Source organism: Vulpes vulpes, chromosome 5 (assembly GCF_048418805.1).
Source record: "Vulpes vulpes isolate BD-2025 chromosome 5, VulVul3, whole genome shotgun sequence".
Taxonomy (NCBI): Eukaryota; Metazoa; Chordata; class Mammalia; order Carnivora; family Canidae; genus Vulpes; species Vulpes vulpes.
In genome coordinates this window covers 71,365,107-71,391,546 of record NC_132784.1, presented here as the reverse complement: position 1 = coordinate 71,391,546, position 26,440 = coordinate 71,365,107, and the positions used below count along the sequence as shown (strand labels likewise).

General features: G+C 49.6%; 1 protein-coding gene across 6 annotated transcripts; it reads right to left on the bottom strand.

Annotated features, from left to right (window-relative positions):
• Positions 1–129: 129 nt before the first annotated feature.
• Positions 130–25,394, bottom strand: ACCS (1-aminocyclopropane-1-carboxylate synthase homolog (inactive)). 6 transcript variants are annotated; one of them, XM_072758797.1, is made up of 15 exons: positions 25,232–25,394; positions 23,992–24,267; positions 22,573–22,632; positions 20,317–20,387; positions 19,109–19,178; positions 18,537–18,603; positions 16,487–16,584; positions 15,889–15,966; positions 15,061–15,161; positions 14,573–14,662; positions 12,805–12,850; positions 12,551–12,692; positions 10,433–10,575; positions 10,172–10,325; positions 130–275 (listed from the first exon to the last, which is right to left on the bottom strand). In XM_072758797.1, the coding sequence occupies exons 2-15, from the start codon at positions 24,265–24,267 to the stop codon at positions 130–132; spliced, it is 1,542 nt and encodes a 513-aa protein (XP_072614898.1). In that variant the 5' UTR covers positions 25,232–25,394. The 6 variants fall into 6 exon arrangements, with proteins under 6 accessions (XP_072614898.1, XP_072614901.1, XP_072614900.1 ...); XM_072758800.1 differs by lacking the exon at positions 130–275 and adding an exon at positions 3,146–3,297; XM_072758799.1 differs by lacking the exon at positions 130–275 and adding an exon at positions 8,999–10,043.
• Between the last annotated feature and the right edge of the window lie 1,046 nt (positions 25,395–26,440).

Below are 26,440 nucleotides of genomic sequence, written 5' to 3'. Positions count from 1 at the left end.
TGGAAACAAAATCAACGACGGAAAGTTTTATAACAATCAAAATAAATTGTGGCTATAACGGAATCACGTAATAATGCATATATGTCGGTAGAGAAATACCTCGAAGATGTGTTAATATGGAAGCATGCTCTAAAACAGTGAGCAGGGGATCCCTGGGTGGTGCAGCGGTTTAGCACCTGCCTTTGGCCCAGGGCGCGATCCTGGAGACCCGGGATCGAGTCCCACGTCGGGCTCCTGACATGGAGCCTGCTTTTTCCCTCTGCCTGTGTCTCTGTCTATGATAAATAAAAATAAAACAGTGAGCAAATATGGTCCCCTTTCCGTAAAATATGTATATGAAAAAAACAGGAGAGAGGAAATATGCATGCAGATATCTATATTCAAGCTTATGTAATATTTTTTTTTTTCTGGAGGGAAACCAAGAAGCAGAAACTGTTTTGGAAGGAGTAATGGTGGAGCTAGAAATGGGGAAAGAGACTTGTTTTGTCTCTTTCTGTATTATTTATATGATCATGTATTATTTATATGATCTGTGTTAATAAACACAGATCTCGGCTTATTATACATGCACAATAAAACCCCTATCCTACAGCATAAGTGGAGCCTAAAAAAATTCAATCAAAATGCAGAGTTCTGTAATTGGGAGGTTAATGAGATGACCCCGCAGAGCCTGTGCAGTTTACAGGTAACTGTCCACAGAAGCCGAATTCGTTCTGGGCCCAGCTGTGCCTTAGCGCCATCTGGTGGACGTTGTTACTTTATAAGCTAAATAGTCTTGTGCGATTCTGAGTCTGGAGACTTCCAGCAGCAACAGTGATTCCAGGAATATTCTTGTGAGTTAATGCCTGCTTGTTAATGATCCAGATATAGTGAGGCGAGAATATTCTGGATATGGGAAACCCACATTTTGCTCCTTCACATCCAAGAGAGCATTGCTCTGCGCTCCAAATCCACATGCCCCCAAGATGATAGGAAATTCAGTACACATGCACTCCATTTGATAACTGTATAGATGGAAAGTATTTTATTTTCTTGTCTTTCTTTGTATTAAATATATTTATATGTGTATATATACAAATATATATATATACTTTTTTTTTTCATTCACCATTCATTAAATGAGGACTTTCTGTGTCAAAGACCTGCATTAGGCACCACCTCTGAGGAACCTGCCTATCTTGTTTATTTTTTATAACCCTAGACACGCATAGTGCCTGGCACACAGTTAAGTACTCGATGACTATGAATACAGGGTGCCCAGACACTGGGAAGAGCTCAGTAGAAAGAAGACAAATGTACAAGATTAGGCAAAGCAGAGAGTGAAAAATAGCCTAGGAGAAGGTAAACAAAGTGCAACAGAGTTCAAAAGAGAAAGCAGTCACATCCAGTTGCAAGATGTGGGAAGACTTCACACAACAGTTAATATTTTTGCTGGTGGTACACCTGGATGGCTCAGCAATTGAGCATCTGCCTTTGGCTCAGGACGTGATCCTGGGGTCCGGGATTGAGGAATTGAGTCCCACATCAGGCTCCTTGCGGGGAGCGCTTTTTCCTCTTCCTGTGTCTCTGCCTCTCTGTGTCTCTCATGAATAAATAAAATATTTTTTAAAAAATATTTTTAAAATATTTTTAAAAATCTTTGCTGGTCCTGGCAGATATTTAGGATTTGGGCAGGTAGAGAAGTGAATAGGGCATTGCAGGCAGAGGAAAAACACAGACAAGAAGCAAAGGATGTAAAGAAGGAGAAACCATCAGAAAGACCAAGTGTTTTTTATTTTTTATTTATTTATGATAGTCACACAGAGAGAGAGAGAGAGGCAGAGACACAGGCAGAGGGAGAAGCAGGCTCCACGCACTAGGAGCCTGACGTGGGATTCGATCCCGGGTGTCCAGGATCACACCCTGGGCCAAAGGCAGGCGCCAAACCGCTGCGCCACCCAGAGATCCCTAAGACCAAGTGTTTTTTAATCCAGTGTAACTAGAACTATGTGGCTACATTTCTAGGGGTAGAAACCATATAAGTGACTGGAAGTTAATAACCACAGAAGCCATGATTGTAGAGGCGATACAGATGCTAAAGCAGCTGAGGATGACAACAGAGAATGAGAAAGAGCTAGAAGCCAGGACCCAAAGTCTCTGAGAAGGTAGAAAAGTTTAGCGGTCAATGGTTAAAAGAGGAGAGGCTGTAGAAAGATGTTTTGTGGGGCACCTGGATGGCTTAATGGTTGAGCATCCACCTTTGGCTCAGGTCATGACCCCAGGGTCCCGGGATCAAGTTCTACATCAGGCTCCCCACAGGGAGCCTGCTTCTCCCTCTGCCTGTGTCTCTGCCTCTCTCTCTCTCTCTCTCATGAATAAATAAATTAAAATTTTTTAAAAAGATGCTTCGTTACTCACATTGAAGGTATAGAAAAAAACAGAGACCACGCAGATCCCCACCTACCCAGGAGGTTAGGGAAAGCAAAAGTGGGAGTTAGAAAAGTCATGACTTATAAGAGAAGTGGCATCATCAGGCGAAAGCAAGGTTACAGCAGGAGGAATTGCTAGTGTGCAGTCGAATCCTCGGTTTACCACTTGCTTTAAATGAGGGTGGTTTGCAAGAATGGAGAACAGTATAATATCCAAGTTAAAAGACTCTGAAAGAATCGTCGTGTGGCATTTTATGTTGACTCAGCTTCAATGACACTGGCAGGCAGCCTGGAGAACTAGAAAACACTATCAAGACCAGATCATAGAATGAACAATCTGTCTGATGGGTAGCTGAGCTCACAAAAATAGTAAAGAAAACATACAGGGGCCAGAAACAAAGCTACCATAAGAACAGTGAGTGTTAAAGCCACAACTAGGGCATGTGAGGTGGCGAGTCGACCCCAAGAGGCTCAGGGAAAGCCAAGATACTGAGGTGGAAGGCTGGAGAATAGGCTCAATGTCAGTTAATGACAAACCAAAAAACTGTCTAGGGACGCCTAGGTGGCTCAGTGGTTGAACATCTGCCTTCGGTTCAGGGCATTATCCTGGGGTCCTAGGAACTAGTCCCGCATCAGGTTCCCAGTAGGGAGCCTGCTTCTCCCTGCCTATCTCTCTGTCTCTCATGAATAAATAAATAAAATCTTTTTTAAAAATCTTAAAAAAGAAAAAAGTCTTGTCCAAAGAGTGGAGAAAGAAGAGTCTCTGCTGAGAATCTTTAACATCAGGCTTCACAACAATGTGGGATTTGAGTTTATACCTACCAGCATAATCCAGAAAGCTCCAAGCCTAGAGAGTAACATCAAGTATCACCAACCCAGGTGGTGGCACCTGAAGAAAGACACATAAACCCACGCTAAAGGGTCTCGCAGGCTGCCCAGGATCCTGGCAGATAAAACTGAACAAACATAAGCTCACAATCCAGAATGAGCATATGATAAATAAGCCAGTCAGAAGAAACGACAAACAGCACACATTTTACCCTCAAGAACCATAGATAATTGGATTATGAGAAATAAATATAAACTAAGTTTGTGATGCTCAAAGACTTGAAAGATGTAAACATTAGAAAAAAACAAGATGATATTTTTTTCAAAAGACCAAGGAGGTTGAAAAAGTACTAAACATAAAAACCAGGAACTCAATCCCTAAGTTAAACAGTAGATGAGACACAATTAGTAACTTGGGATTTAGCTCTGAACAGACTACCCAGAACGCAGATTGAAGAGGAAACAAAGAGATGGACCAAGGCGTTAAAAGAGAGGAAGGACAGGGACCCCTGCATGCCTCAGTGGTTAAGCATCTGCCTTCTGCTCAAGTCATAAACCCGGGTATTAAGTTCCGCATCAAACTCCCCGCAGGGAGCCTGCTTCCCCTGCCTGTGTCTCTGCCTCTCTCTGTCTCTCTCATGAATAAATAAATAAAATCTTTTTAAAAGAGAGAGAGAGACATGAGTGGGTGAAGAAAAGGAGATATATACACATACAAGGGAATATTTTTTATAACAAGTTTTTTAAGATTTATTTATACTAGAAAGAGAAAGAGAGCAGATGGGAGGGGCAGAGGGAAAGAGAATCTTAACCAGGTTCCACACCCAGCACAGTCCTACTCAGGGCTTGATCTCACGACCCTGATATCACAACCTGAGCCCAAACCTAGAGTCAGAAGCTTAAGCAACTGTGCCACCCAGGTGCCTCCATACAATGGAATATTATTCAGCCATAACAAGCAACAAAATCTTGCCACTGGGGACAACATGGATGAACCTCGAGGACATCATATACTAGGTAAGTCAGGCAGGGAAAGACAAATACTAGGTGATCTCTCTTACGCTGGAATCTAAGAACAAAAACAAATTTTAGAAAAATAAGCTTATATGCGACACCTGGGTGGCTCAGCGGTTGGGCACTTGCCTTCCACTCAGGTCATGATCCCGGGATCCATGATCAAGTCCCACATCGGGGTCCCTGAGAGGAGCCTGCTTCTCCCTCTGCCTGTGTCTCTACCTCTCTCTCTCAGTCTGTGTCTCTCATAAATAAATAATAAAATCTTTTTTAAAAGTTACAAAAATAAGCTTATAGATATAGAGGATAGGTTAGTGGTTGCTGGAGGTGGGGGTGGAAGGTGACAGAAATGGGTGAAGGGGGTGAAACATAGAAAGAAAAAAATTAAGTTGAAAGAAATCAGGGAATAATAATAGCTATGGCCAGTGATGGGGAAAATGTAAAGGCAGGAGAAAGGAGTGACAAATAATCATTTTCCTTTTATGCAAAAATCATAGTTCACATGTACTCACTTAGGCAAAAAAAAAAAGAAAAAGAAAAAGAAAAAACCTCATTAAATTACAAAGCAAATATACAATAGAAAGCATTAACAAAAGTAATAAAAAACTAACAAAACCAGCAAAATCGATAAATCCATTATGAGGTTGACTATTCATGACAAAAATAAAAGAAGACAGAGCAAAAGCTACCAATATCAAGAATGAGAAAGGGGATATTACTACAGAGGGGGGGAATAAAGAGAGAAAGAATGTACTATTGATACATGCAACAATATCGATGAATCTCCAAACATTAAGTTGGACAAAATAGCCCAGACACAAGAATGACCAACTGTATGGTTCCTTTGAGAAACTGCATGCACAGAGAGTGGAACAAGAACAGCAGTTGCTTATGGGAAGACTCAGAACAATGGAATTGTTCTATTCCTTGATGGGTTATGGGTTACACAGATGGAGATATTCATCAAAGTCATTGACTCTTACAGCTAAGACCTGTGCAGTTCGCTCTATGTACACTTTACCTCAATTTTTAAAAATTAATAGCTATATTTTAGCAGAAGCTCAAGAGATGTCTGAGACCAGTACTAGACCTAGATGGTATGTGTAACTCTCCTAGGGACTTAGCCTACATAGATTTCTTTGAAACACTTCCAAAGTCCTTTATTGGAAGCAAGGCTAGGAGCCGCTCTGGGAGTGGGGTCCCAGTCCCAGTCTATGGTGCCTCTGATGCTGTTCCTGATTGGGACAGGTGGCTTCCACGGATGGGCTACTTGGTTAGCTCCTTCAAGAATTCCCAGCTCCCCCTGGAGTACTCATGGGCCTTGGCAGGGGACACCAAAAGAGCTGACATCACTGTCACGATGCCTGAGTCCCAGGACTCACGATGTGAAAGTTAAACTTTGGAGCAGCTGGAAGCTGGGGAATCTTCAGAACAGTCTGCTCACACACGTACTGGCTGAACTGGTCCATGGCTGGGGGGTAGGGAGGATTGCCTCCCCCATTTCCCTGACACGTAGGCAGCTACTACTCGGTCCCTTACAAATTATTCCTCAGACTTTTTTTTTTTTTAAGATTTTATTTATTCATTCATGAGAAACAGAGAGACAGAGAGGTAAAGACACAGGCAGAGGGAGAAGCTGGTTCCACGCAGGGAGCCCGACATGGGACTTGACCCCGGGGTCTCCAGGATCAGGCCCTGGCTGAAGGCGGTGCTAAACCGCTGAGCCACCGAGCTGCCCTCTTCCTCAGACTCTTAATGCAAACAAACACAAATGCCCTAAATTTTCACTTAAACAGTGACGGAATTCAAGGAAACATGGTGTTAAACATTAAACATCCTGTTGATAGTTGTGTGGCATTAGCACCATTAAGAAAAATGTCAGCATGAAAAGGGGAGGTTCTGTTTGGCTTGGTCTCCGCCCCAACTGGGGTTGCCATGATTCTTCAGAGCCATTTCTGGAAGAAGTGAACAAACTGACAAACAGCCTAGGCTTAAACTAAAGTACTCGTCGACAATGTCACAGGACATGACTATAAAGGAGTGAGAGTTAAATGCTCTGAGGTCATTTCCCTGTTCAGGAGGAGGAGAAAGAAGATGCTCAGAGTATGAATGTGAGTAACTTCAGAGAATCTGGTGAAGTGCTCACTTGGAGAATACAGAGAGAACTCCTAGAAATTTGAAGCCTGACAAATTTGTTTTTAAATAAGTGAGGGAATATACGACTGAAATGAAATGCAAAGGAAGCACCAGAAAACATATTCTCTTTCCTGTCTCTAGAAGTGTGTGGTGAGGAGGTGATGTGTGGAGCTTCTGGAGCCATGCTGACACCATGAGGAAGGAAGCCCAAAGGGGAAAAGTCAGCGCACTAGGAGGGCAGAGGGGACGGATGAATGGAAGCCGGGCTCCAGCTCCAAGCACCGCATTCTCCTGGATGGGCAGATAGTTGAGGTAAGATCAGTTGGCCTCCTGGAACAGGAGACGTGAATGCTCATGAAGAAAGAGTGTCTATCCTTCTGACACCCTGTAGGTGTCTGCTACAAGGACCATGGCCCTCGGAGCTGCCTGAAAGCCATCTTACCACCCCCTGAACGGAGTGTACTTGAAAATGAAGCCATATAGAGGAAGCTAGAAAGAGAGAACACGAAATCTGATGGCATCATTTGAACTCCTGGCTAGAGCCATACCTGAAACATCTACCCCTCCCCTTCTTGGTTAATTCAATAAACCCATCCCCCTTTTGTTTAAACGTGAGCTACATTTACCATTTTTAGTTATCATTTGCAAACAAGTCTTAAGTAACAGAATAGCTGAGGAATTTTCAATGATTGAAAAGGAGAAACTTCTTCTTTCCCCATGGAAGACACTTATCCTTGTAATAGCCAACAATAGAGGGTTTTTGCAAAGACTCACAGATAACACCAGGGAAGTGTCTGACCATGTTGGTACCCAAACCCAGACCCGCATCTCAGGGTTGCTGGGGAAAGTAGCTTGAGCTCAGAAAACAGATGGTGGATGTGGTCCCCCTATCATATATACCCTGTTTTGCATAGTTCCCTGACAGTGTTGAAGCAGGTGGCTATTCTGGGAAGCAATCTTAGGGAACAGTGAGATTGCAATGAGCCTAAGAGAAAAAAAGCCTGTCAAGAGGTGTGTTATAGCGCAGGCTACTGCTGTTGGGACCCGGGGCTCCATCCCAGCCCGACTCTTCGAGAAGCTGTGCAGAATCAAAAAAATAATAATAATAAAAAAATTAAAAAGAAAGCCAGGGCAGCCCCAGTGGCTCAGCAGTTTAGCACTGCCTGCAGCCCAGGGCGTGATCCTGGAGACCCAGGATCGAGTCCCACGTCGGGCTCCCTGCATGGAGCCTGCTTCTCCCTCTGCCTGCGTCTCTAACTCTGTGTGTGTGTGTGTGTCTGTGTGTCTGTGTGTGTGTGTGTGTGTGTGTGTTTCTCGTGAATAAATAAATAAAATATTAAAAAAAAAAAGAAGAAGAAGAAGAAGAAGAAGGCCTGCACAGCAGGCCACGCGCATGCAGGGGTATTTATCTGCTGGTTACTGTCCCCCACGGCTTAAGGATCACCCCAGAAGTGTTAACTCTCTTAGAGTTCTCAGTCTGCGTGTGCCCCATGAGGCTGTGAGAGAAGCCTAGGGACAATAAGTGACATTTGGAGCAGCTGAGGTGGCCCTGGGGCTATGCTCATGCACAGCTGGCTGGCTGTTATAACAAGTAAAGCAGGAAGGTGAGCATAAAGGGGGACCTGAGACAGGTATCCAGACCCATACTCCAACAAAGAGATACACATCCCTTCACACAGCACCAGCCAGCTGGGATTGTAGGCAGCCCCCTTCTGCCAAATGAAACAGATGGACTGGGTTCAGGTCCAGATTCATGGCTCAGTCGGCCTCTGCCAGGAAGTTACCTTGGATTCCCCCTAAAGAAGAACTAGGAGTCATTCCTCTGAGAATTCTAAATGCAGTGTATCACATGGATCCCTCCTTGGGGGACCCCGAACAACGATGGCAGCATCACAACAGAGGTTTTTGAAGGGGATGCAAAGGGCTCTCAACGTGGCCCTTCTTACTCTGACCCTCTATAAAACCTAAAGGCTTTCCAGTGAACCACCGAATCCTAGTACCAGAGTTTCCTGGAAGCAGGAATAGAAAGGAGCGATACTTGGCCAACGACTGAAAAATCGTTAAAGGTGCTGACGATAACAACACGAAGCCTGGTTCTGAAAAGACTCAAAGCATCTTGCTGGCACCTGGTTTGGCAGGGTAAAAACACACAGGATTTGCAACCACACTGACCTGACTTTGAATCCCAGCTCTGGTACTTCCCAGCTACATGACTTTGAGAACATCACTCCATCTCTTTGAAACTCAGGGGCCTCATCTCTCAAATGGGAGATAATAATTTATCTTTTTTTAAGATTTTATTTATTTATTTATTCATGAGAGACACAGAGAGAGAGAGAGAGAGGCAGAGACACAGGCAGAGGGAGAAGCAGGCTCCACACAGGGAGCCCAACATGGGACTCGATCCCAGGTCCCCAGGATCACACCCTGGGCCGAAGGCACCGCTAAACCGTTGAGCCACCCAGGCTGCCCTCTAATGGGAGATAATAACATCAGCTTCCCAGGAATTGTCAAAGTTAGAAATAATGCACATAAATTACCAGCACAGTGTCTGGCACATAGAAGGTATTCAAGAAGACAAGGAGAAGGAATGAACGAATGAAAGGCAGAAATGTAGAGGAAAGCAAATCTTTTCTCAAATGTTATGGTTTACAGCATATATACACTGACACTGTTAGAAACAAAGAAAGAGAAAGCTTTTCTACATGGCAGTGGAGACACCAGAGAAGGGACCTTAGCACACAGCTTTCAGGTCAGTTCAGAAAGCTCATTTGGGCTCTGAACTAAAGCACCCTGAGGATGGCATGAATGGCCCTCTATATACTTAGGGTGGAAAGGCAAGCCTTGGTTTGAGGTCCAGCCCCTATCTTCCCCCCCTCCAACAGTCATGGCCAGATCACTCGGGTGTGAGATGGTCCATGCAGGCAGCTCCTTGCCAGGAAAGAGGAGGAGGAAGAGCATCCCAGAGGCAGAGAAGCCCTTCCCGATCACCACCACAGAGTCCTGTTCACCGTGGTCCACCCAGAGGCCTGTCCTGGGTCCCAGGTGTCCTGTGGGCCCACATACCCTAACATGGGGAGAACATCTGAACATACGGAAGCAACTCCTTTCTCCTGGTAGTTGGGAAATTATCGCTCTTGTTTATTTCTGGGCAGTAATCGTTCTTCTCTGTGTTGTCCCTCTGACTTGTCCCCCGCAACGAAGGAGGAAGGAAGGTGCCATCAAAAGAAGGTACCAGTTGTTTTCTTTCCATGTCCTCAGAGGGGCTAACGGTTGTGGTTAGGAGCAGTCACGACTCCTCCATTCTGTAAATTATTCACAACAGAGGCTTCTAGTGTCTCCCAGTTGTGTTTAATAGAGGGGGAAGGGCCAGAGCACAGCACAGCTGGAGGAGTCTCTCACCGCCTCTGAGAGAGGCAAGAAATGGTTCTTCTTCGGGGGTGAGGCCACGTTGGGTACCCTCCTGCCAAATGCGTCATCCACCACGAGTCTTCCCAGCCCCAAGTAGCTCAGATTGGTGGTGGCTGCCAGGCCCTGTAGTCACTGGGCGATGACCAGCTCACCTGTGCTGGCTCCTTGGCTCCTGGCTCTGACAGGAAGACGGGGCTTCTGCTGCCTGGGATTTGCCCTCAAGCACCTGCCGGACCCTCTGCATCCCTGGGGAGAAGTTAGCACCCTGGCTGGGGGGCGGGCAGGATGAGCCAGCTGAGGCTGCTAGAGCCACATGTGAGACGAGAAGAGGGAGGACAGAATGAAGGGCATGGTGAGGAGGTGAGGTCACTCACCCAGGCAGAGGCGGTGGGCCTTGTCTGAGAAGACCAAGCGGAACCAGCCAGGCTCTTTACACTCGAAGGTTTTGCCACAGGACAGCAGCACCTTGTTGTCCAAAAAGCAGCGCCACAGCAGCATTTCCTCCTTAAAGGTGGCCTCGGGCAGGTACTGGGAGGGTGGAAGGGGTTCAGGCTGCAGATGAGACACCCCTACCCCTCCCCTGCCAGAGAGAGAGGCTTAAACTCCCTCCCCGCCTACAGCCCCACTTGCATTACCTTCCTCAGGTCAACCCAGATGAAGAAGCCTGCCCCACCGCTCAGGAAGGGGATCCCCAGGGCCCGGAGCTCCCCCGTGACATAGGTGTGGGCAGCCTTGAGCCGGGCATGGTTCTCCGGCAAGTACACCTGGTTGATCCAGTCTGTTTGGGTGAAAAGAGAAGCCAAAAAATAAATCTCTCATCAATCCTCCACTCTGTCCCATGAGTCTAAATGGTAACAAGAGAAAGGCCACGAGGGACACCTGGTTGGCTCAGTAGTTGAGCATCTGCCTTTGGCTCAGGTCGTGATCCTGGGGCCTTGGGATCAAGTCCTACATCGGGCTCCCCACAGGGAGTCTGCTTCTCCCTCTTCCTATGTCTTTCTGTGTCTCTCATGAATAAATAAATAAAATCTTTAAAAAAGAAAAGAAAAGGGCCACGAGCTGCCAAGACCCTTTCTCCAGCTGGTTGATGGGGAGGATGGGAATATTCAATGTCCAGTAAAAAGCCCCCAAAATACAGATACCTGGCCTCACAGCTCCCAGCCAGCAGACTCAGAGTCCCTCAGGGTGCAGACCCTAACTGAAGGATGGCCCACTCACACAGGGATGCTTCCGAGTCACAGAGGCTGCAGTTCAGATCCTGGCCTGGCCACTCACAAGATGTGGGGCCTTTGGCTACTTCGCCTCCCCGTCCTCATCTTTTTTTATTAACTTTCTCTAGTGTCTCATTTGATGAAGTTTTGGATTTTTTTTTAATGATTTGACATTTCTTTTTTTTTAGAGAGAGAGTGAGCAAGCTCGAGACAGTAAGCGAGCGTGCAAGCAGGGGGAGGGGCAGAGAGAGGGGGAGAGAGAAAATCTCAAGCAGGCTCCACACCCAGCATGGACCCCAATGTGGGATTTGATCTCACAACCCTGAGATCATGACCTGAGCTGAAATCAACAGTCAGATGCTTAACTGAATGAACCACCCAGGAGACCCCCATTTGATGAGTTTCAACACATGTACAGATTTGTGTCATCACCCCCTGCAAGCAGGACACCAAACAGTTCCCTTGCTCTAAAGAACACCCTCGTGCTGTTTATAGTCACATCACTCCCCTGCCCCCCCACAACCATGGGTCTGTTCTCCATCACTCCGGTTTTGCCTTTTCCAGAATGCCACAAGAGGAATCCTACAGTCATGCCATCTTGTGAGACTGGCCTCTTTCACTCATCACAATGCCTTTGAGCTTAGTCTGTGCTGCCCTAGATCTCACTGTAGAGTCGTATCCCATTGTGTGGATGTGCCACACTTTGCTCCCTCATTCATCCATGAAAGGACATTTTGGGGTGCTTCCAGTTTGGGGTGATCGCGAATAAAGCAGCTACAAATATTCCCATAGTGAATATTTGGTTTTGAGTGACCATATGGGTAAAGAGCTAGGAGTGGGATTGCTGGGCCATTTGCTAAGTGTATATATAACTCTGCAAGTAACTGCCAGTTGCTTTCCAGAGCGGCTCCGCCACTTTACATTCCCAGAGCTGCGCGAGAGTTCCAATTGCTCTGCATCCTTGCCAACACTTGAGGGTATCACTGCTATTTTCAATTTCAGCTGTTGTAGCAGGTTAGAGTATCCGGCCCTCATTTCCTCATCTATAAAATACCAGGGAAAATACAGGAATATCTGCTTCCTAGGATTCTGGAATGAGATGGCGCGATGAGAATATCTAGCTCCAGTTACAGATCACTTTTGCTGGATCACCCCAAACTGGAACCTTGCTATTAAGACTCAGTATCTGAGACCCTCATAGGCAGAGATGCTTCCATTATAACCATGTTCCCTTTGTAGCATCTACTCTCTGTTTTCAAATGCTCACAGATGATAATAATGAGTTCATGTTGACCAAGTGACTCTTATATGCCAGGTACTATTTGAATTGACAAATCACACTAACTGAGGTTTGGGGAGGTGAAGGAAATGGGCCACACAGCCAGGAAGTGAGCAAGCCGGTTAAGAACCCAGTTGTGGTCCTGGGGCTCTCGAACACCACCCTAAAGTCTTCTCATGCAAGAGACACCCACGATCCCTGGCCAGTCCCCGACCAACTACAATCTCTTCCCCATTCTCAAGGGCCCAGGCCCAGGCAGTCACCACGGTCCTGGAGCAGCTGTGCCATCTGGTACTGGACCAAGCCACTGAGTCCATGATATCGGCAGAGGGAAGCCACCGCAGTGGCCACGTCCCTGTTTTCTGTGTACAGCGTGCCAAAGCGGAGCCCAGACATCCCGAAGTCCTACAGGAGAAAGGCACCCTAGGCAGTGGCCAGCCCTCCACAGAGGAAGCTGGTTCCACCCCCCTCTCTGCCCTCCCACCTCCCTGACACCCAAGGCCAGCCAGGAACCTACCTTGCTGGTCGCCCACATCACATGGGTCCTCTGGGGGTCAGGCAACCTGCAGAGAACAGTGTGGGAACAGAAGCAACACAGATCCACAGAGGCTCATACGTGTTTGGCTGAACAAATGAGGAGATGGATGAATCTGGTTCTGGTTCTGTGTGAAGCCCTGGTTTCATCTCTTGAATTGCTAAACCCTATACGTGCGTCAGAGCAAGGATCAGCAAACTACAGCCTGCACGCTAAACTGGGCCAGAGGCCTGTTTTTGTAAATAAACCTTTACCGAAACACAGCCATGCTTTCTCATATACATCCTGTCTGTGGCCGCTTTTGTGCTATTAGGCAGAGTTGAGTGAGAGACCAAAGGTCTATAAAGCCTAAAATATTTGCCATCTGATCCAAAACTATTTGCCAATTCCTGATCTATAGCTCAGCTCAAGCTCCATTTCCTCAGACTTTCTCTGACCACCTCCCAGTAGACCAGGCCCACTGGGGACCCCAAACAGATCCCCTCATGCCTCCCCAGACTCCCCCTTTTTAGCACTTACAGCCTTAATCAAATGACTGTGTATTTAGCTGCTAAAATGTTTTTTTTCCTGGGGGCACCTAGGTGGCTCAGTTGGTTAAGTGTCTAAGTCTTGGTTTTGGCTCAGGTCATGATCTTGCAGTCATGGGATCAAGCCCCACATTGGGCTCTACCCTCAGCATGGAGTCTGCTTAAGATTCTCTCTCCCAGGCAGCCCGGGGGGCTCAGCGATTTAGCGCCGCCTTCAGCCCAGGGCATGATCCTGGAGTCCCAGGATCAAGTCCCACATCGGGCTCCCCACGTGGAGCCTGCTTCTCCCTCTGCCTGTGTCTCTGCCTCTCTCTCTCTGTGTCTCTCATGAATAAATAAATAAAATCTTTAAAAAAAAAAAAAAAAGATTCTCCCTCTCCCTCCTGCTCACTGTCTCTCTCTCCCTCTTGCTCTCTCTCAAATAAATAAATAAAATTTTTAAAATGTTTTCTCTGGCTAGAAATAAAAGTTCCACGTAAGATGGGGCCTGCCTTTCTCATTCACTGTTGTCTCCCAGCACCTACCACAGTGGCTGGCACAGAGTAGATGACAAGTTGCTATTTCTCTGTGTCTCACTTTCCTAATCCATAAACAAACAGGAGTAACAACCATCCACTTGGCAGAGCCTCGTGAAAACCAGCTGAGAGAACCAATGGAAAGGACTTCACAGGGTCCAAAGTTCTGAACAAATACCAAGAACTGTTAGATTCGCTCAATGTCACATTTACAGACTTTACAGATGATCTGGTCCAAGAGTTTCCAAAGCTGTTTCAACCACAGATTCTTGGCTTGGACTAAATCTAATGAAAAAGCCCAAATAGCTAGAAGTGCTTGGCACATGCCTGGGGCTACAGACGGATTTGCTGAATGAATTAGTGAGTGAGTGGATGAATGGATGGATGGATGCATCCATGGGGCTGAAGCTACTCTGCAGATAAGGGGAACAGCAACGGAGACTAGTTCCCACCCTTGCAGCCCTCTCCCCACCACCACCCCTAGGAATCCTATGGCCTGGCCCCTCCTTGGAGCTCTCAGAGAGGCCACAGAACAATATGAAAAGCCCTGATGTAGCCCAGCCATCCCATCTTCTCCTTAGAGGATCTGAGGACAGTGGGACCAGCTGGATGGAAGAACTGCCCTAGGACAGGTCACATCCTTGGGCCAAGCCACAAGGGGCCAGGGGACCGGGGTTGGCAGAGTCAGCTGTGGCAGGGCAGGCTCACCCTTCCAGGCTCAGGACACTGCAGTACGCTGCCGACTTCTCAAACACGGACAGCATGTAGACCTCATCCACCATCACATGCAGCTCGTGCCTGGAGGGGCAGGGAGTGGGGAGGAGACGGCTTGGTCTGGAGGCCGAATGTGTCCTCAGGGTGGGGAGGCAATGACTCAGAAATCCAAGAGGACCACAGTTGAGCCCAAGGTTACCAAATTTTTTTCCAGACACACCTTTCTTGCATCTTTTTTTTTTTTTTTCAAACAGGAAGCCAGGCATACAAAGCAGATGTCAGTGGGGCTTTTGAAGCACCATGGAAGAGGGGCCTTGGGTACCTCCACAGAAGAAGGGTACCATGAAACGCCAAACAGTTATGTACAGACAGACCCAGACTCAAGTCTGGCTCCATTCCTCACTTTGAGGGCCTGTCCCAAAGCCCCCATCAGTATCCTGGTCGGCCAGGATGTTTTGAGGGGGGACTGTGGGGTGCCTCACCTCTTGGCAAATTCCAGGTAGTCCCGCAGCTCTCCTGGGGAGTAGATGTCACCCAGAGGGTTGTGGGGATTGATGAGGATGAGACCTTTGACCTTCACACCCTGAAACCATCAGTGGGACAGAAAACGCTCAGCTCCTCCTGAAGGCCAGAGCCCAAATGGGGCCGATTACTGGGCAGACTCCCAGGGAAATGTGATGGGAACAGGTTCATGACCCAATGTGACGCAAACAAGGGCAGAGAATTAGGTATCTGCAGCAGATATACGTATATGCAAATGTGTGGACCAGGAAAGGGAAAAAAAAAAAAAGGCAGAGAACAAAGCCCAGAGGCAAAAATGCCCAAACGCTGGTACAGGTTGTCTTTGTTGGTAGAGTAATGGATAGGGGTTTTCCCTTTTAGAATTCCCACAGTAGGCACTTACAACTTTAATGACCATGGGCAGGAAAGAAGCCATGGGAGTAGTACTTGTCTCTGTCTTTCTTAGTAGGCCCCCACCAAGTGAGAGGGGAATCACGTCCTCGAATCACCAGGAGACTGATGCACTACAGACCCCTAAGCCCCACACTTGACCCACTGGTGGAAGAGGGGTGGAGGTGTTAAGCTCCCTGGTTGACTCTGTAGACATAGGTCTGAGTCTTGCTCTAGTGGGAAAACCTTCCATGGGTATGCTCCTGATTGGCCCCCCAGAATGGTCCCCTGTGACCATCTGAAACCCCAACCCCATCGAGGAGGGCCAACCTTGCTCCCGGGATGAGATCGGCCACAGGAAGTCTGCACCCTGCTCAGACCCATCCCTCCCAGCCCTGGGTTTGATTCGACTCCCAGACCTCAGAATGAGCTCTTTGCAGGGCCATCTCCAGCTTCTCCACTGTGAGCTGGAAGGGACGTGTGTCCAGCCCAGTGACCTGGTGAAAGATGGAGAAAAACCACCAGCCAAATTCACCGATCCCCCAAACCTGAACTTCTGGGATCTCTCCTGTTATCTCTAGCCTCCTAAGAATAGTCTCTGAAGAAACTCTGACAAGTTCACTCCCCCCAGGGCTCCCTTCTCCACCCCATCAGGGACATCTCATCACTCAGAGTGGGGAAGAGCCCCCATAGATCCTCTGACTGTGGTCCAAGAACTTACAGGTTGAGGTCTGCTTTGCCCTGTCCTCACCCCGCCATTTTGCTGTAGTCTCCCTGGGGCTGCCCTTGGCTTCTACCCTAAACCTGGAGACCTCAGAGCCAGGACCTGGGGAGCCCCAAGGGAACCCAGGTTATGGACAGCCATGGGCAACAGAAGGCTCTACTCCCCTTCCAGCCATAACCCCAGAGCCCTCAGCAGGGACTTCCTCCCATGACTCCCCTCAAATTCAGAGACAGGAAAGTCTTCACCTCTAGGAAGAAGGCCCAGGCCTTACCTGGGTTCTCAGGAACTCTTACCTCACTGTCCAGATGGACACAGACCAGTCGGACATTGCCATAGAGACAGACATGCTGTGTGATGGCTCCATAGTAAGGGGCGGGAATCAGGAAAGCCTCTGAGGGCAGGAGTGGGCCAGTGCCTGTCACCCTGTGGCCAGAACACCCAGTCCCCCCATCCACAGGCTCCATGTCCCTCCCAGCTTTCCATGTCTTTGGGAGAACATTGGGGGTACATTCCATCTTTCAACTCCCAAGCTCTTTCTAACATTTGGATTCCCTGAGGTCAGTCCCTTTTCTGATCATCAGTGGCTAACATTTACTGAACACTTACTACATGCTGGGAACTGGGCTAAACGTGTATGTATTTGTGTGTTATCTCATTCGATCCTCACAATCACTCTATGACATCAGTACTATTCTCACCCTAACTTTACCAAGGAGGACACCAAGCCTCAGAGGATCCCACTGAAGCTCTCCACCTGCTGGGCCCCTCCAAGCACAGACTGGGATCCAGTGAGTTGAAGTCGCCGGGGGATCCGGGCAGCTTCAACAAACGTGACTACATACAGAGCTGCCCAAAGATCGAGTGTGTTCAGGAGGAGTGGACCCTCCCTGTACAGGGGACACGCAAACACAAGGCTGAGCCATCTGGCAGGGGTGGGAGGGGGATGTCATGCAGAAGACTCTCACCATGGATGGGGGTGCTGATAATGACCTCCAAGGTCTACCCTACTGTGGAGGCGGGCATTCCTCCAGTTCTGAAGAGGATGCATGGTCAGGCTGCCCTCCCTTCCTATCTGCCCCACTCACAGCTCTGGGAGGGGCAGCCTCTGTCCTACATGTGCCCTACCCCAGCCACGAGGAGCGGACCAGATGTAAACCAGGGACCCAAGGGAGCTGATCCGCTGGCGGCCAGACACCCAGCATGTGCTCTCTCTCATGACGTCACTCTGGGAAGCGGAGACACTCATGAGATGAGGAGGTGCATCTGAGCAGATGGAGCTAGGGCAGCTACCCTGGGCCACGTGGGAGGCGAGGAAGGTCCAGAGAGAGGCTCGCATGTACAAAGGGGAGGAGGAGGGACTGCACACCCCTGTGAGAGGTGGAGAGGGTGACACTGATCCCGCTCTTGACGGTTCTCAAATGGGGAGGAATTGCCTAGCCTGTCCTGTGATGAATCTTCATCTTGTGGTTCAAATCCTGGTTCCGCTCTCTCTCTGTATGAATTTGACAAGTTACTTAACTCCATGTGCCCTGTGTCCTCCTCTGTGGAACGGGGAAGGCACAGAGCCCAGCTCAGAGGGGAGAAGTGAGGATTAAATGAGTCTATGTGTAAAGCCCTAGGCCAGTGCCTGTAACATAGCACGTGGTCAGTAAACGCTACCCATGTAATCACTGTCAGTGAAGCTGGAGTGAGTGGGCCTCTATTCTGGCGACAATAACCCCTGGCCATGACCTGCTCTCTGGCCAACTATGGCTCCTGTAGCAGATGCTGCTGGCTGCCTACTCAACAGCCATTCCAGTATTCTGGCTAAGAGAGCACCAGATTTCCCGGATATGACCTGCAGTAAGTCTGAGGAAGGTGGCCTATCCCTGGCCCTTGGGAATGAACCACTTTTGGTTTCAGTCAATTGTGGTTCTTATCCTGTTTGCCAGGGACTACTTGGGGAATGGGTTTGTGAGTCAGTTCTGGCCAATAAGACATAAGGTGGGCTCTGCTGGGACTTTTTGGGGGGAAGAATATCTCTCCTGCCCCCTGCCAATAAAAAAGACACAGGCAGGACACAACCTTACCCTTTCTCCCTACTTTAGATCCACTGTCATGAAAGGACACGACAGCCATCACATGAAAGGAAAAACCAAGGTCATCACAGAGAGAAGGCCAGAACCCTGGCATCATGTTGACCTCCTCAGAAACTGCCAATATCCGAGTATCTCATCAAGCCACTGATTAAGCCCCCTGCAGTCTAGTAGTCTATTATGGCCGAAAGCATCGCAAAGACAGGCAACCGTGGACACTGCAGGCATAGGGCAGCGCCCCGTGCAGAGCAGGCCGTGGGTCACTTACCCCCCACCTCACACAGCACTGTGGCCAGAGCAGAGAAGAGGGAGGCACAGCCATTCAGAACAACCACCTAAGGGTGACACATCCGTGTGACAAAGATGAGTATCTATCCAGGAGGAACAATGATCTCCAGCTGCATCCGGACTAGCGGTTGTGGGGGTCGGGGAGCAGGTCCCATCTTGGTGCCCTCTGTGGCTCTGTCATGGCAAAGCCACCAGGAGAAGCTGAAGGCCTCTCCTGCCTAACAGCCCAGTGTATCTGTGATTTATTCTTTGGACTGTGCTCTAGATCAACAGAGCAAGGGAGAGGGGGCTGGCCACTCCAAGTGTCTTGCCTCAAGATGTGGAAGCAACGAGGGACCATAGAACAAACTGGAACAGAAACTGTATCCAAATTATATCCCCTAAATATCTAGGATGAGGAAGAAAAAGGGAGGAGGTATTCCTAATTCCACCTGGAATCAAGTCAAAACTGAGTGAAAGGCAGATCCCAAGCCCATGCTACCCCTACCCACCGTCAAAAGTTGGGGGAGGTGGGCAGAGGAGCAGGGGAGAGCAGAGCAGGGGGCTACTCACGTTCTCTGGTTTAAGGGGTACAGGGCTCTTGCAGTAGAAAGACAGGAATCTGGCCACTTCCTCCCGGAGACTGGAGATCAGACAGAGAGATGGGCAGTGCTCGTCATCCCCGACCCACAGCACATCCCAAAGCTCCTCTGGTCAATCCTCACCCAGATCCATTATCCTTCTCTGGCTTCCCACGAGGGCAGTGGGGTCAGTGTGGCCTCCGCATCTCAGGGCCACCAGCCCCGCACCTCACCACTACCTACACGCATGCAGACTTGCATTCTCTGTAGTTCTAGGACAGGACCCACCACCTAATCCGCAGGCCTCCAGGATACCAAAAATAACACTCCATCCACATGTAGCTCTAACTAATAACAATGCTATCGTAACAATAACTATCGTCAGAGTCACTGTTGCTAAGTGTCATTGAGCATTTACATTATGCAGGAGTTAGGAGTTACTCAGGAAACTTTACTCCTTCAATCTTCCCAACAATCATATGATGCTATTATTATTGTCATTCCCATTTCACAGAGAAACAGGCTCGAGGGAAATCAGTCACTTGCTGCTGAGTGGCACAGTTTACTCCCAAGCCAGCGGGCTGTCTCCAGGGCCCTACCATCCTAATTACTGCAGGAACATGCGCTTTGGAATCAAGTCCTGCTTGGCCACTGCCCTTTAGGACAGCAGCTGCCCCTAGCAAGTGCTCAGTCAGTACAAACCCCAATTAGCATTATTTACCATGTCCCCTCTTACCAGGAGGAAATGCCCTAGCCAGCATCCCACCCCACAACACTGATTCTGGTTCCTCTAAAGCCACTGAGAGCATGGCGACAAGGGCTCCATGCCCGAAGGCCCCCCACATGCCTCAGACCCGAGAAACCAAGCTAGGGAGCTCCCGAGCTGGGTGAGACCGCCAGACGCTCTCTCCCTGCAGATGCTCCAGGAGACCCCACTACTGCCAGGTCTCCAGGACAGGCCCTCAGCCTCAAGCAGGCTTTCTCTACCTGCCATATTCACATCTGGGGCAGGGTCATTATTTGTTGTGGGGGCTTTCCTGGGCATCGTAGGAGGTTTTGAAGCATCACCGGCCTCTACCCAGGAAATGCCAATAATACCTCCTTCCCAGTTACAACCATAAGTGTTCCCAGATGCCCTATGTCCCCTGGGGAGCAAAACCACCCTGGGCTGAGACCCACTGGCCCATGGCAACTACTTACAACAGATGTCCCCTCCAGTCAGGGTACTGCAGCAATGATGGCTCCACCCGCAGCATGTCACTCTGACTCAGCTAGGGACAGAGGGAAGAGGGGGGATGAGTATCTGACTCTCGATTTCTGCTCAGGGTCATGAGATCGAGCACCTGACTGAGCTCCTTGTGGGTCTGCTTGGGATTCTCTCTCTCCCTCTCCCTCTGCCCCTCCCCTTGCTCATATGTTTGTGCTTGCATGAATGAATGAATGAATGAATGAATGAATGAATGAATATATAAACATATATATTTAAAAAATTAAAAACCCAGAGGGGTGGATTTGTAGAGGCAGTGATAGACCATGCTACTCGGCTTCTCCTTGGGGTGACACAAGGGGTCCTAGAATTGGGTGCCATCCCCTCAGTGCTGGCTCCAACTTCTGGAGGGATTCAGGCCACTGTGTTCCTGGCTCAGTTCAACCCTATGCTTTGGAAAATGTGGCCATTTTGGGATGCCTGGGTGGCTCAATGGTTGAGCATCAGCCTTCAGCTCAGGGTGTGATCCTGGAGACCTAGGATCGAGTCCCACATCAGGTCCCCAGCATGGAGAACTCCTTCTCCCTCTGCCTGTGTCCAAGGCGTGATCTTGGAAACCCAGGATCAAGTCCCACATCGGGTCCCCAGCATGGAGAACTCCTTCTCCCTCTGCCTGTGTCTCTGCCTCTCTCTCTCTCTCTCTCTCTCTCTATGAATAAATAAATAAAATCTTTAAAAAATGCGGCTGATCTTGAAGACCCAGGATCTTCAGTCCAAGGCGTGATCTTGGAAACCCAGGATCAAGTCCCACATCGGGTCCCCAGCATGGAGAACTCCTTCTCCCTCTGCCTGTGTCTCTGCCTCTCTCTCTCTCTCTCTCTCTCTCTCTCTCTCTCTATGAATAAATAAATAAAATCTTTAAAAAATGCGGCTGTTTCGACACCATCCCCACCCTGACCCGATGCTCGGTAACTCCCAGAGCATTGCACACACAGTGCCAAGGAAAGCCAGAAGTCTTGAGAAGGAAACCAAAGGAAGAAAGGCACTCAGCCACTTGGACACAACTCCAGCTTCTCCCTCTCCCCTTCTGCCCATAGAGCTGCCCTGTCTAGTCGAAGGCCGCTAGCCATGCATGTCCGCTGAGCACTTGGGAGTGTGGCTTGCCTGAACTGAGCCAACTCACTGGATTTTAAAGACTTGATATGAAAACTACGTAAAATATGCCAATTTTTTACACTGATTACATGTTGAAATGGTCCTATTTTGGATATATTAGGCTAAATAAAATATATTCCTCAGATGAATTTACCAGTTTCTTTTTACTTATCTAACAGGGTATTTTAAATTATATATGTGGCTCACATTTTACTTCTGTGGATCAGTGCAGCAGGGAACTGGTATGTAGACCTTGCCTTTTGAGCCCCTTCCTATATCCCTCTCCCCTTAGGTCTTAGATTTGTCTCCCTTGGAAATAAGTTCCTTTGGGTCAGCCATCACTCCCACCACAAGCCCAGACTTTGAGTCCGTGGCCTTGGAAAACACATTTATCAGGCATATTTAGTGGCTTGCTAGAGATGGCTCACACCAGCTCAAGAAATCTACTTAGTAAGTTTCCAGGAATTTTACAGGCTATGTTAAAAAAATTTTTTTAATTAAACTGTATAAATGTACAAATAAGTACACTGCATTAAAAACACCAGTAATAAACAAAGGTAAAAACTAAAACATCACTGCTTCGGATTATGTCACTATATTCCTACATGTGCTCTTGAGGTTATTTCCATCTTTGTGTCTAGATGGTGGGGATACCACATAATGGGTGCCCCTTTTTTCCCAACTTTGTGTGCAGAGAGGTCATACCCATGGCTTGAAATCAGCCACGGTAGAGGTATTTACACTATGGGAATTGGCAAAAGCTACAAATCAGAGTCCTCCCTACCCCAGAGCCAGTTGTTAAATACTGATCACACCCCACTGAATGCTCCCTATCCCACCCCCACCCCATGAGAGCAGGACCCAGACAGCAGCCGGAGGGACTGAGTGTGGGGAAGAGGTGAAGAAGCAGGATCCAAATAGGGAAGTGACTCACCCAAGATCACAGAGGTTGCCCCTGAGACAGACGTGGAACCTGGGTCTCCTGGCTCAGGCCAGGGCTGCTGAGGCAAGCAGCAGGCTCTTATCAGGGAAGTGTTCCAGGGAAATCCAAGAAAAGACAGTCCCTGGGAACTGCTGATGCCACTAGGACTTACCCGCCTGGATAACAGGTCAAAGCAGAGTTTATTCTCACTGGTGCCCAAGTTAATGATGCCCTGGAGACAGAGATACGGAAGCAGGGTGAGCACAGCCCAGGAGTCCCAAAGGATGGCCCGAGGAGCATACTGAGTCAGGAAAGCAAAGCGGGAGTAATCCTGCCCCTCCAAACACCCTTCCTTGTCCCACCTCCACTCAGCTCCCTGGTCCCATATTCACATTTCTAAAGCTCTATTAATGCCATCTCCTCCAGGAAGCCTCCCCAGAACCCCACCTAGAAAGGTATCTTTTCTTCTTCTGGAACCCAAAGCTCTTGATCTGTTGCCCTTTAGAGCACCCCACTTAGTCTCTGCTTCCAGGTCACAGGGACCAATGTACATGCTTTATCTCCCCCCACTGGATGATCAGATACCTGAAGGCTGGATGCATGCCTGACACACCACTGTATCTCGCAAGAAGATACATGTTTACAGTACAAGAGAATGTACAAAGTAAAGCAGTGCTGCGGTGCCTTCTGCAGTAGAACAGAAACAGGGATACCTGTCAGCCAAGAAGGGCTCCCATAGGAGACCCCGGGCAACCACACAACACTTTGATCCCACCCACGAGGCAGTGTCTCCCAGAACCTGGAGGGGGAAAGGCCCACCTCAAGCTGTCCCGCAGAGTCCCCAGGGAGGCTCATGCACTAGAACTGCTGACCCGAGGAACAAACCAGTAGGCGCCTCTGCTTACCACTAATCCTTCCACAAATCCTGCCACTTCCACCTTCAAAACAGGTGGACAGCCCAGTGCCTTATCACCCTCCATGGCTAAGACCCCAATGGAGCCACCAGTGGAGCTCCCCAGTGGAGTATCTCATCTCTGTTCTTGCAAAGGCTGCCCTCTTCCCTTGCTTGCCTGCACTCACCCTACCCTCTACACGGTAGCCAGCCCCCAAGGCATCTTCTGAAAACCAAAATCAGATCATACTGCTCCTCCTCCCAACACCTTTTATCTTGCTCTGTCCAAACTCAGAAGGCTGTCAGTGTCCCATGAAACCCCACAGGGTCTCCACCCCACCCCCTCCACCCCCACCCGCGATCCTTCTGACCTCATCTCCTGCCAGTCGCACTACATTCCAGCCACACTGGCCCCTGGGCTGTCCCTTGAACCTGGCTTTATAAGTGGCTATAGTACTTTGCACCACGTATTACAGGGAATTTTTTTTTTTTTTTTTTTTTTGCCTGTTCTCCATCTGCCTCTTCCACTAAAACAAAAATCCCATGAGCACAGGAACTTTGCTTTTTTTTTTTTTTTTTTTGCTCATAGCTGTAACCCCAGCATCTAGAACAGGCTAGGTGCTGCCCTCTTGGTCAAGGAAGGGCATCCCACCCTGCAGTCTCCCCTTGGGTTCCAGTGGAGCTGGGGGTCTCACTCACACTGGGGTTCTTATCCTCATCATACTCGTCCATGTGGTAGGTTCTGTAGCCCTCCTCCGCTGAGTCCCAGAACCATTTAATGATGCCTCCTCTAGAGGACAGGTAGGAGCTGTTAGAGGAAAACATGGCAGTGGGATCACATGGATCTGGCAGCTTCTGGTCTGGTTTTCTGGAGCATTCTCTTTCCAGACCATCCCCATAGTTACTGTCCCGTGTGGAGGCTGAGCCCAGACCAGTGGCAGGTGCCCTGGATTCTTCCTGAGGCAGAGTGAACATCTGCAAAAAACACAGAAGCATTCAGGGACTGAATTAAGCATTCAGAAAAGAAGGGCTTTTCACAGTAGCAAAACTGAACCGGGAGTCACGAGGCCCTTCCCATTCTCCGTAGACCCCTTCCTTTATGTTTGGTCACCCTTTCCTGTGTCCCTTACCAGTCGTAGCCATGTGTGCAATGGCTTCAACAACTCAGTTCTGCTAAGGATCTATTCAGGGCCAGGGGACTACCCTTGCTACTTTTATATGACTGTAACCTTATAGCTGCTTTCGCTTGTTTTACATTTATGGGGTTTTTCATTCTGCAGCCTAAGGGATCATCATCGTTCCTTTTCCGTTCTTGCTGACCTCAATTAAAATAAAATAATAATAATAAATAATAATAAAAACAGGTTAAAATTTTCTGACTCAAAGCAGAAAGAGCCTGGAGGCCCAGGGGCTTTGCGGTGATGATGTCAACAAGGCTAAAGGGCAGGAGATTGCCCGGTGATGTGGCGCGGATGGTGTGTAAGGACTAAGGGCAGGACTACGGGGGCGGCGCGGGGGGGTCTCCCAAATTCAGGCGCAGCCAGGTGGAGGGGAGCACTGGTGCCAGGGGAGGGGGGTCTCCTCCTGCCAGCGGCCGGGAGCCCTCCACCTTCCGGGCCGGGCCGGTGTCCTCACCTGCAGAGCGCGGTAAAAGCACAGGGCAGCGGAGCCTATAAATGTTACAGGTCACGGGAGTCACGGGGGGGGGGGGGGGCAGCCCTCGTGGCGCAGCGGTTTAGCGCCGCCTGCAGCCCGGGGCGTGATCCTGCACACCCGGGATCGAGTCCCACGTCGGGCTCCCTGCATGGAGCCTGCTTCTGCCTCTGCCTCTGTCTGCCTCGGGGCCCCGGGGCGCCCCGGCTGCACACCGCGCCCCCGGCCCCCCGGCCCCCCGGCCCCCCGGCCCCCGGCCCCCGCGGCCGGGCTCTCCCGGGCTCACCTCGCCCCCCGCGGACGGCGCAGGCCGGCGCACCCGCAGCGCGGCGGGAGCGGGGAGGCAGGCGGGGCCGGGGCTGCAGTCGCCGCGCCGCGGGCCTCGGAGCTGCGCCGGGGAAGGCTCCGCCGCGGCGGGAAGGCGGCCCCGGAGGGCGGCGGAGCCTCGCGAGACCAGACGCGGCCGCCCCGGCGCGAGGAAGCGCGAGCGGCGCCGCCCACTGCGCTCGGCGGCGCTGCGGGGCGGAGGCGCGGACGCCCGGGCGTGACCCGCGCGCTGCCGGGGGCTCCCCGACCCGCTGGGCGCCCACCCGCCCTCGGAACCCGAGGCCGCCGCTGGCCGCGGCCTCCTCGTCTGGCACGTGGGGGCGCCTCCTTCGACCTCCCGGCCTCAGTTTCCCCATTTTGAAGCCCTTAGACCCACGGAGGCTCCTCGGCCAGGGCGTGCCTGCTTGCACTCGTGGAGAAGGCTCGCTGGGGGATCCCTGGGTGGCGCAGGGCGCGATCCTGGAGACCCGGGATCGAATCCCACGTCGGGCTCCCTGCGTGGAGCCTGCTTCTCCCTCTGCCTGTGTCTCTGCCTCTCTCTCTCTCTCTGTGACTATCATAAATAAATAAAAATTTAAAAAAAATTAAAAAAAAAAAGAGAGAAGGCTCGCTGGGTTAAAGCGAGGGCATCCTTAAAGCATCCTCCCCCCGGGACGCCCGGGGGGCTCAGCGGTTGAGCACCTGCCTTTGGCCCAGGGCGCGATCCTGGAGACCTGGGATCGAGTCCCGCATCAGGCTCCCTACATGGGCCGGCTTCTCTCTCTGCCTCTCTTTCTGTGTGTGTGTGTGTCTCGCATGAAGAAATAAAATCTTAAAAAAAACAAAAATCCTGCCCCTGTGAGAGTTTTTCCGCTGGCATTTGAAATTCACCTCCTTTCACTCCATGGGACATTTGTTGAACTCTGCCACCCATCCTACACTTTCTGGGGCTTCCACAGTGTGTTAGGTTTCCCAGGCCTGTGCAAAGCCTTGAATAGGAAAAGTCTCTTTTCCCCGTGAAATAAGCAGGATCCCTTAACACAGGTTGGAAAGACTTGGTGGTCTGCTGGCCAGTCCACTTCTTGTCTTCTCTTTGGCCTTGCCAGGAACATTGTGACCTTCATTCAGCACCTCTCATGACTTTGTTGGTCTTCTGTGTTATGTTCTGTACAAGCCAGTTCTCTCCATT

Excerpts from the sequence above, each read along its gene's own strand:
- ACCS (XM_072758797.1), bottom strand. The coding sequence starts at position 24,267 with ATGTTCACTCTGCCTCAGGAAGAATCCAGGGCACCTGCCACTGGTCTG. Across the intron at positions 19,179-20,316 it reads GACTGGAGGGGACATCTGTT|TCTCCGGGAGGAAGTGGCCA; the intron begins GTAAGTAGTTGC and ends TCTGATCTCCAG. Across the intron at positions 15,967-16,486 it reads GTGTCCATCTGGACAGTGAG|GTCACTGGGCTGGACACACG; the intron begins GTAAGAGTTCCT and ends ATCTTTCACCAG.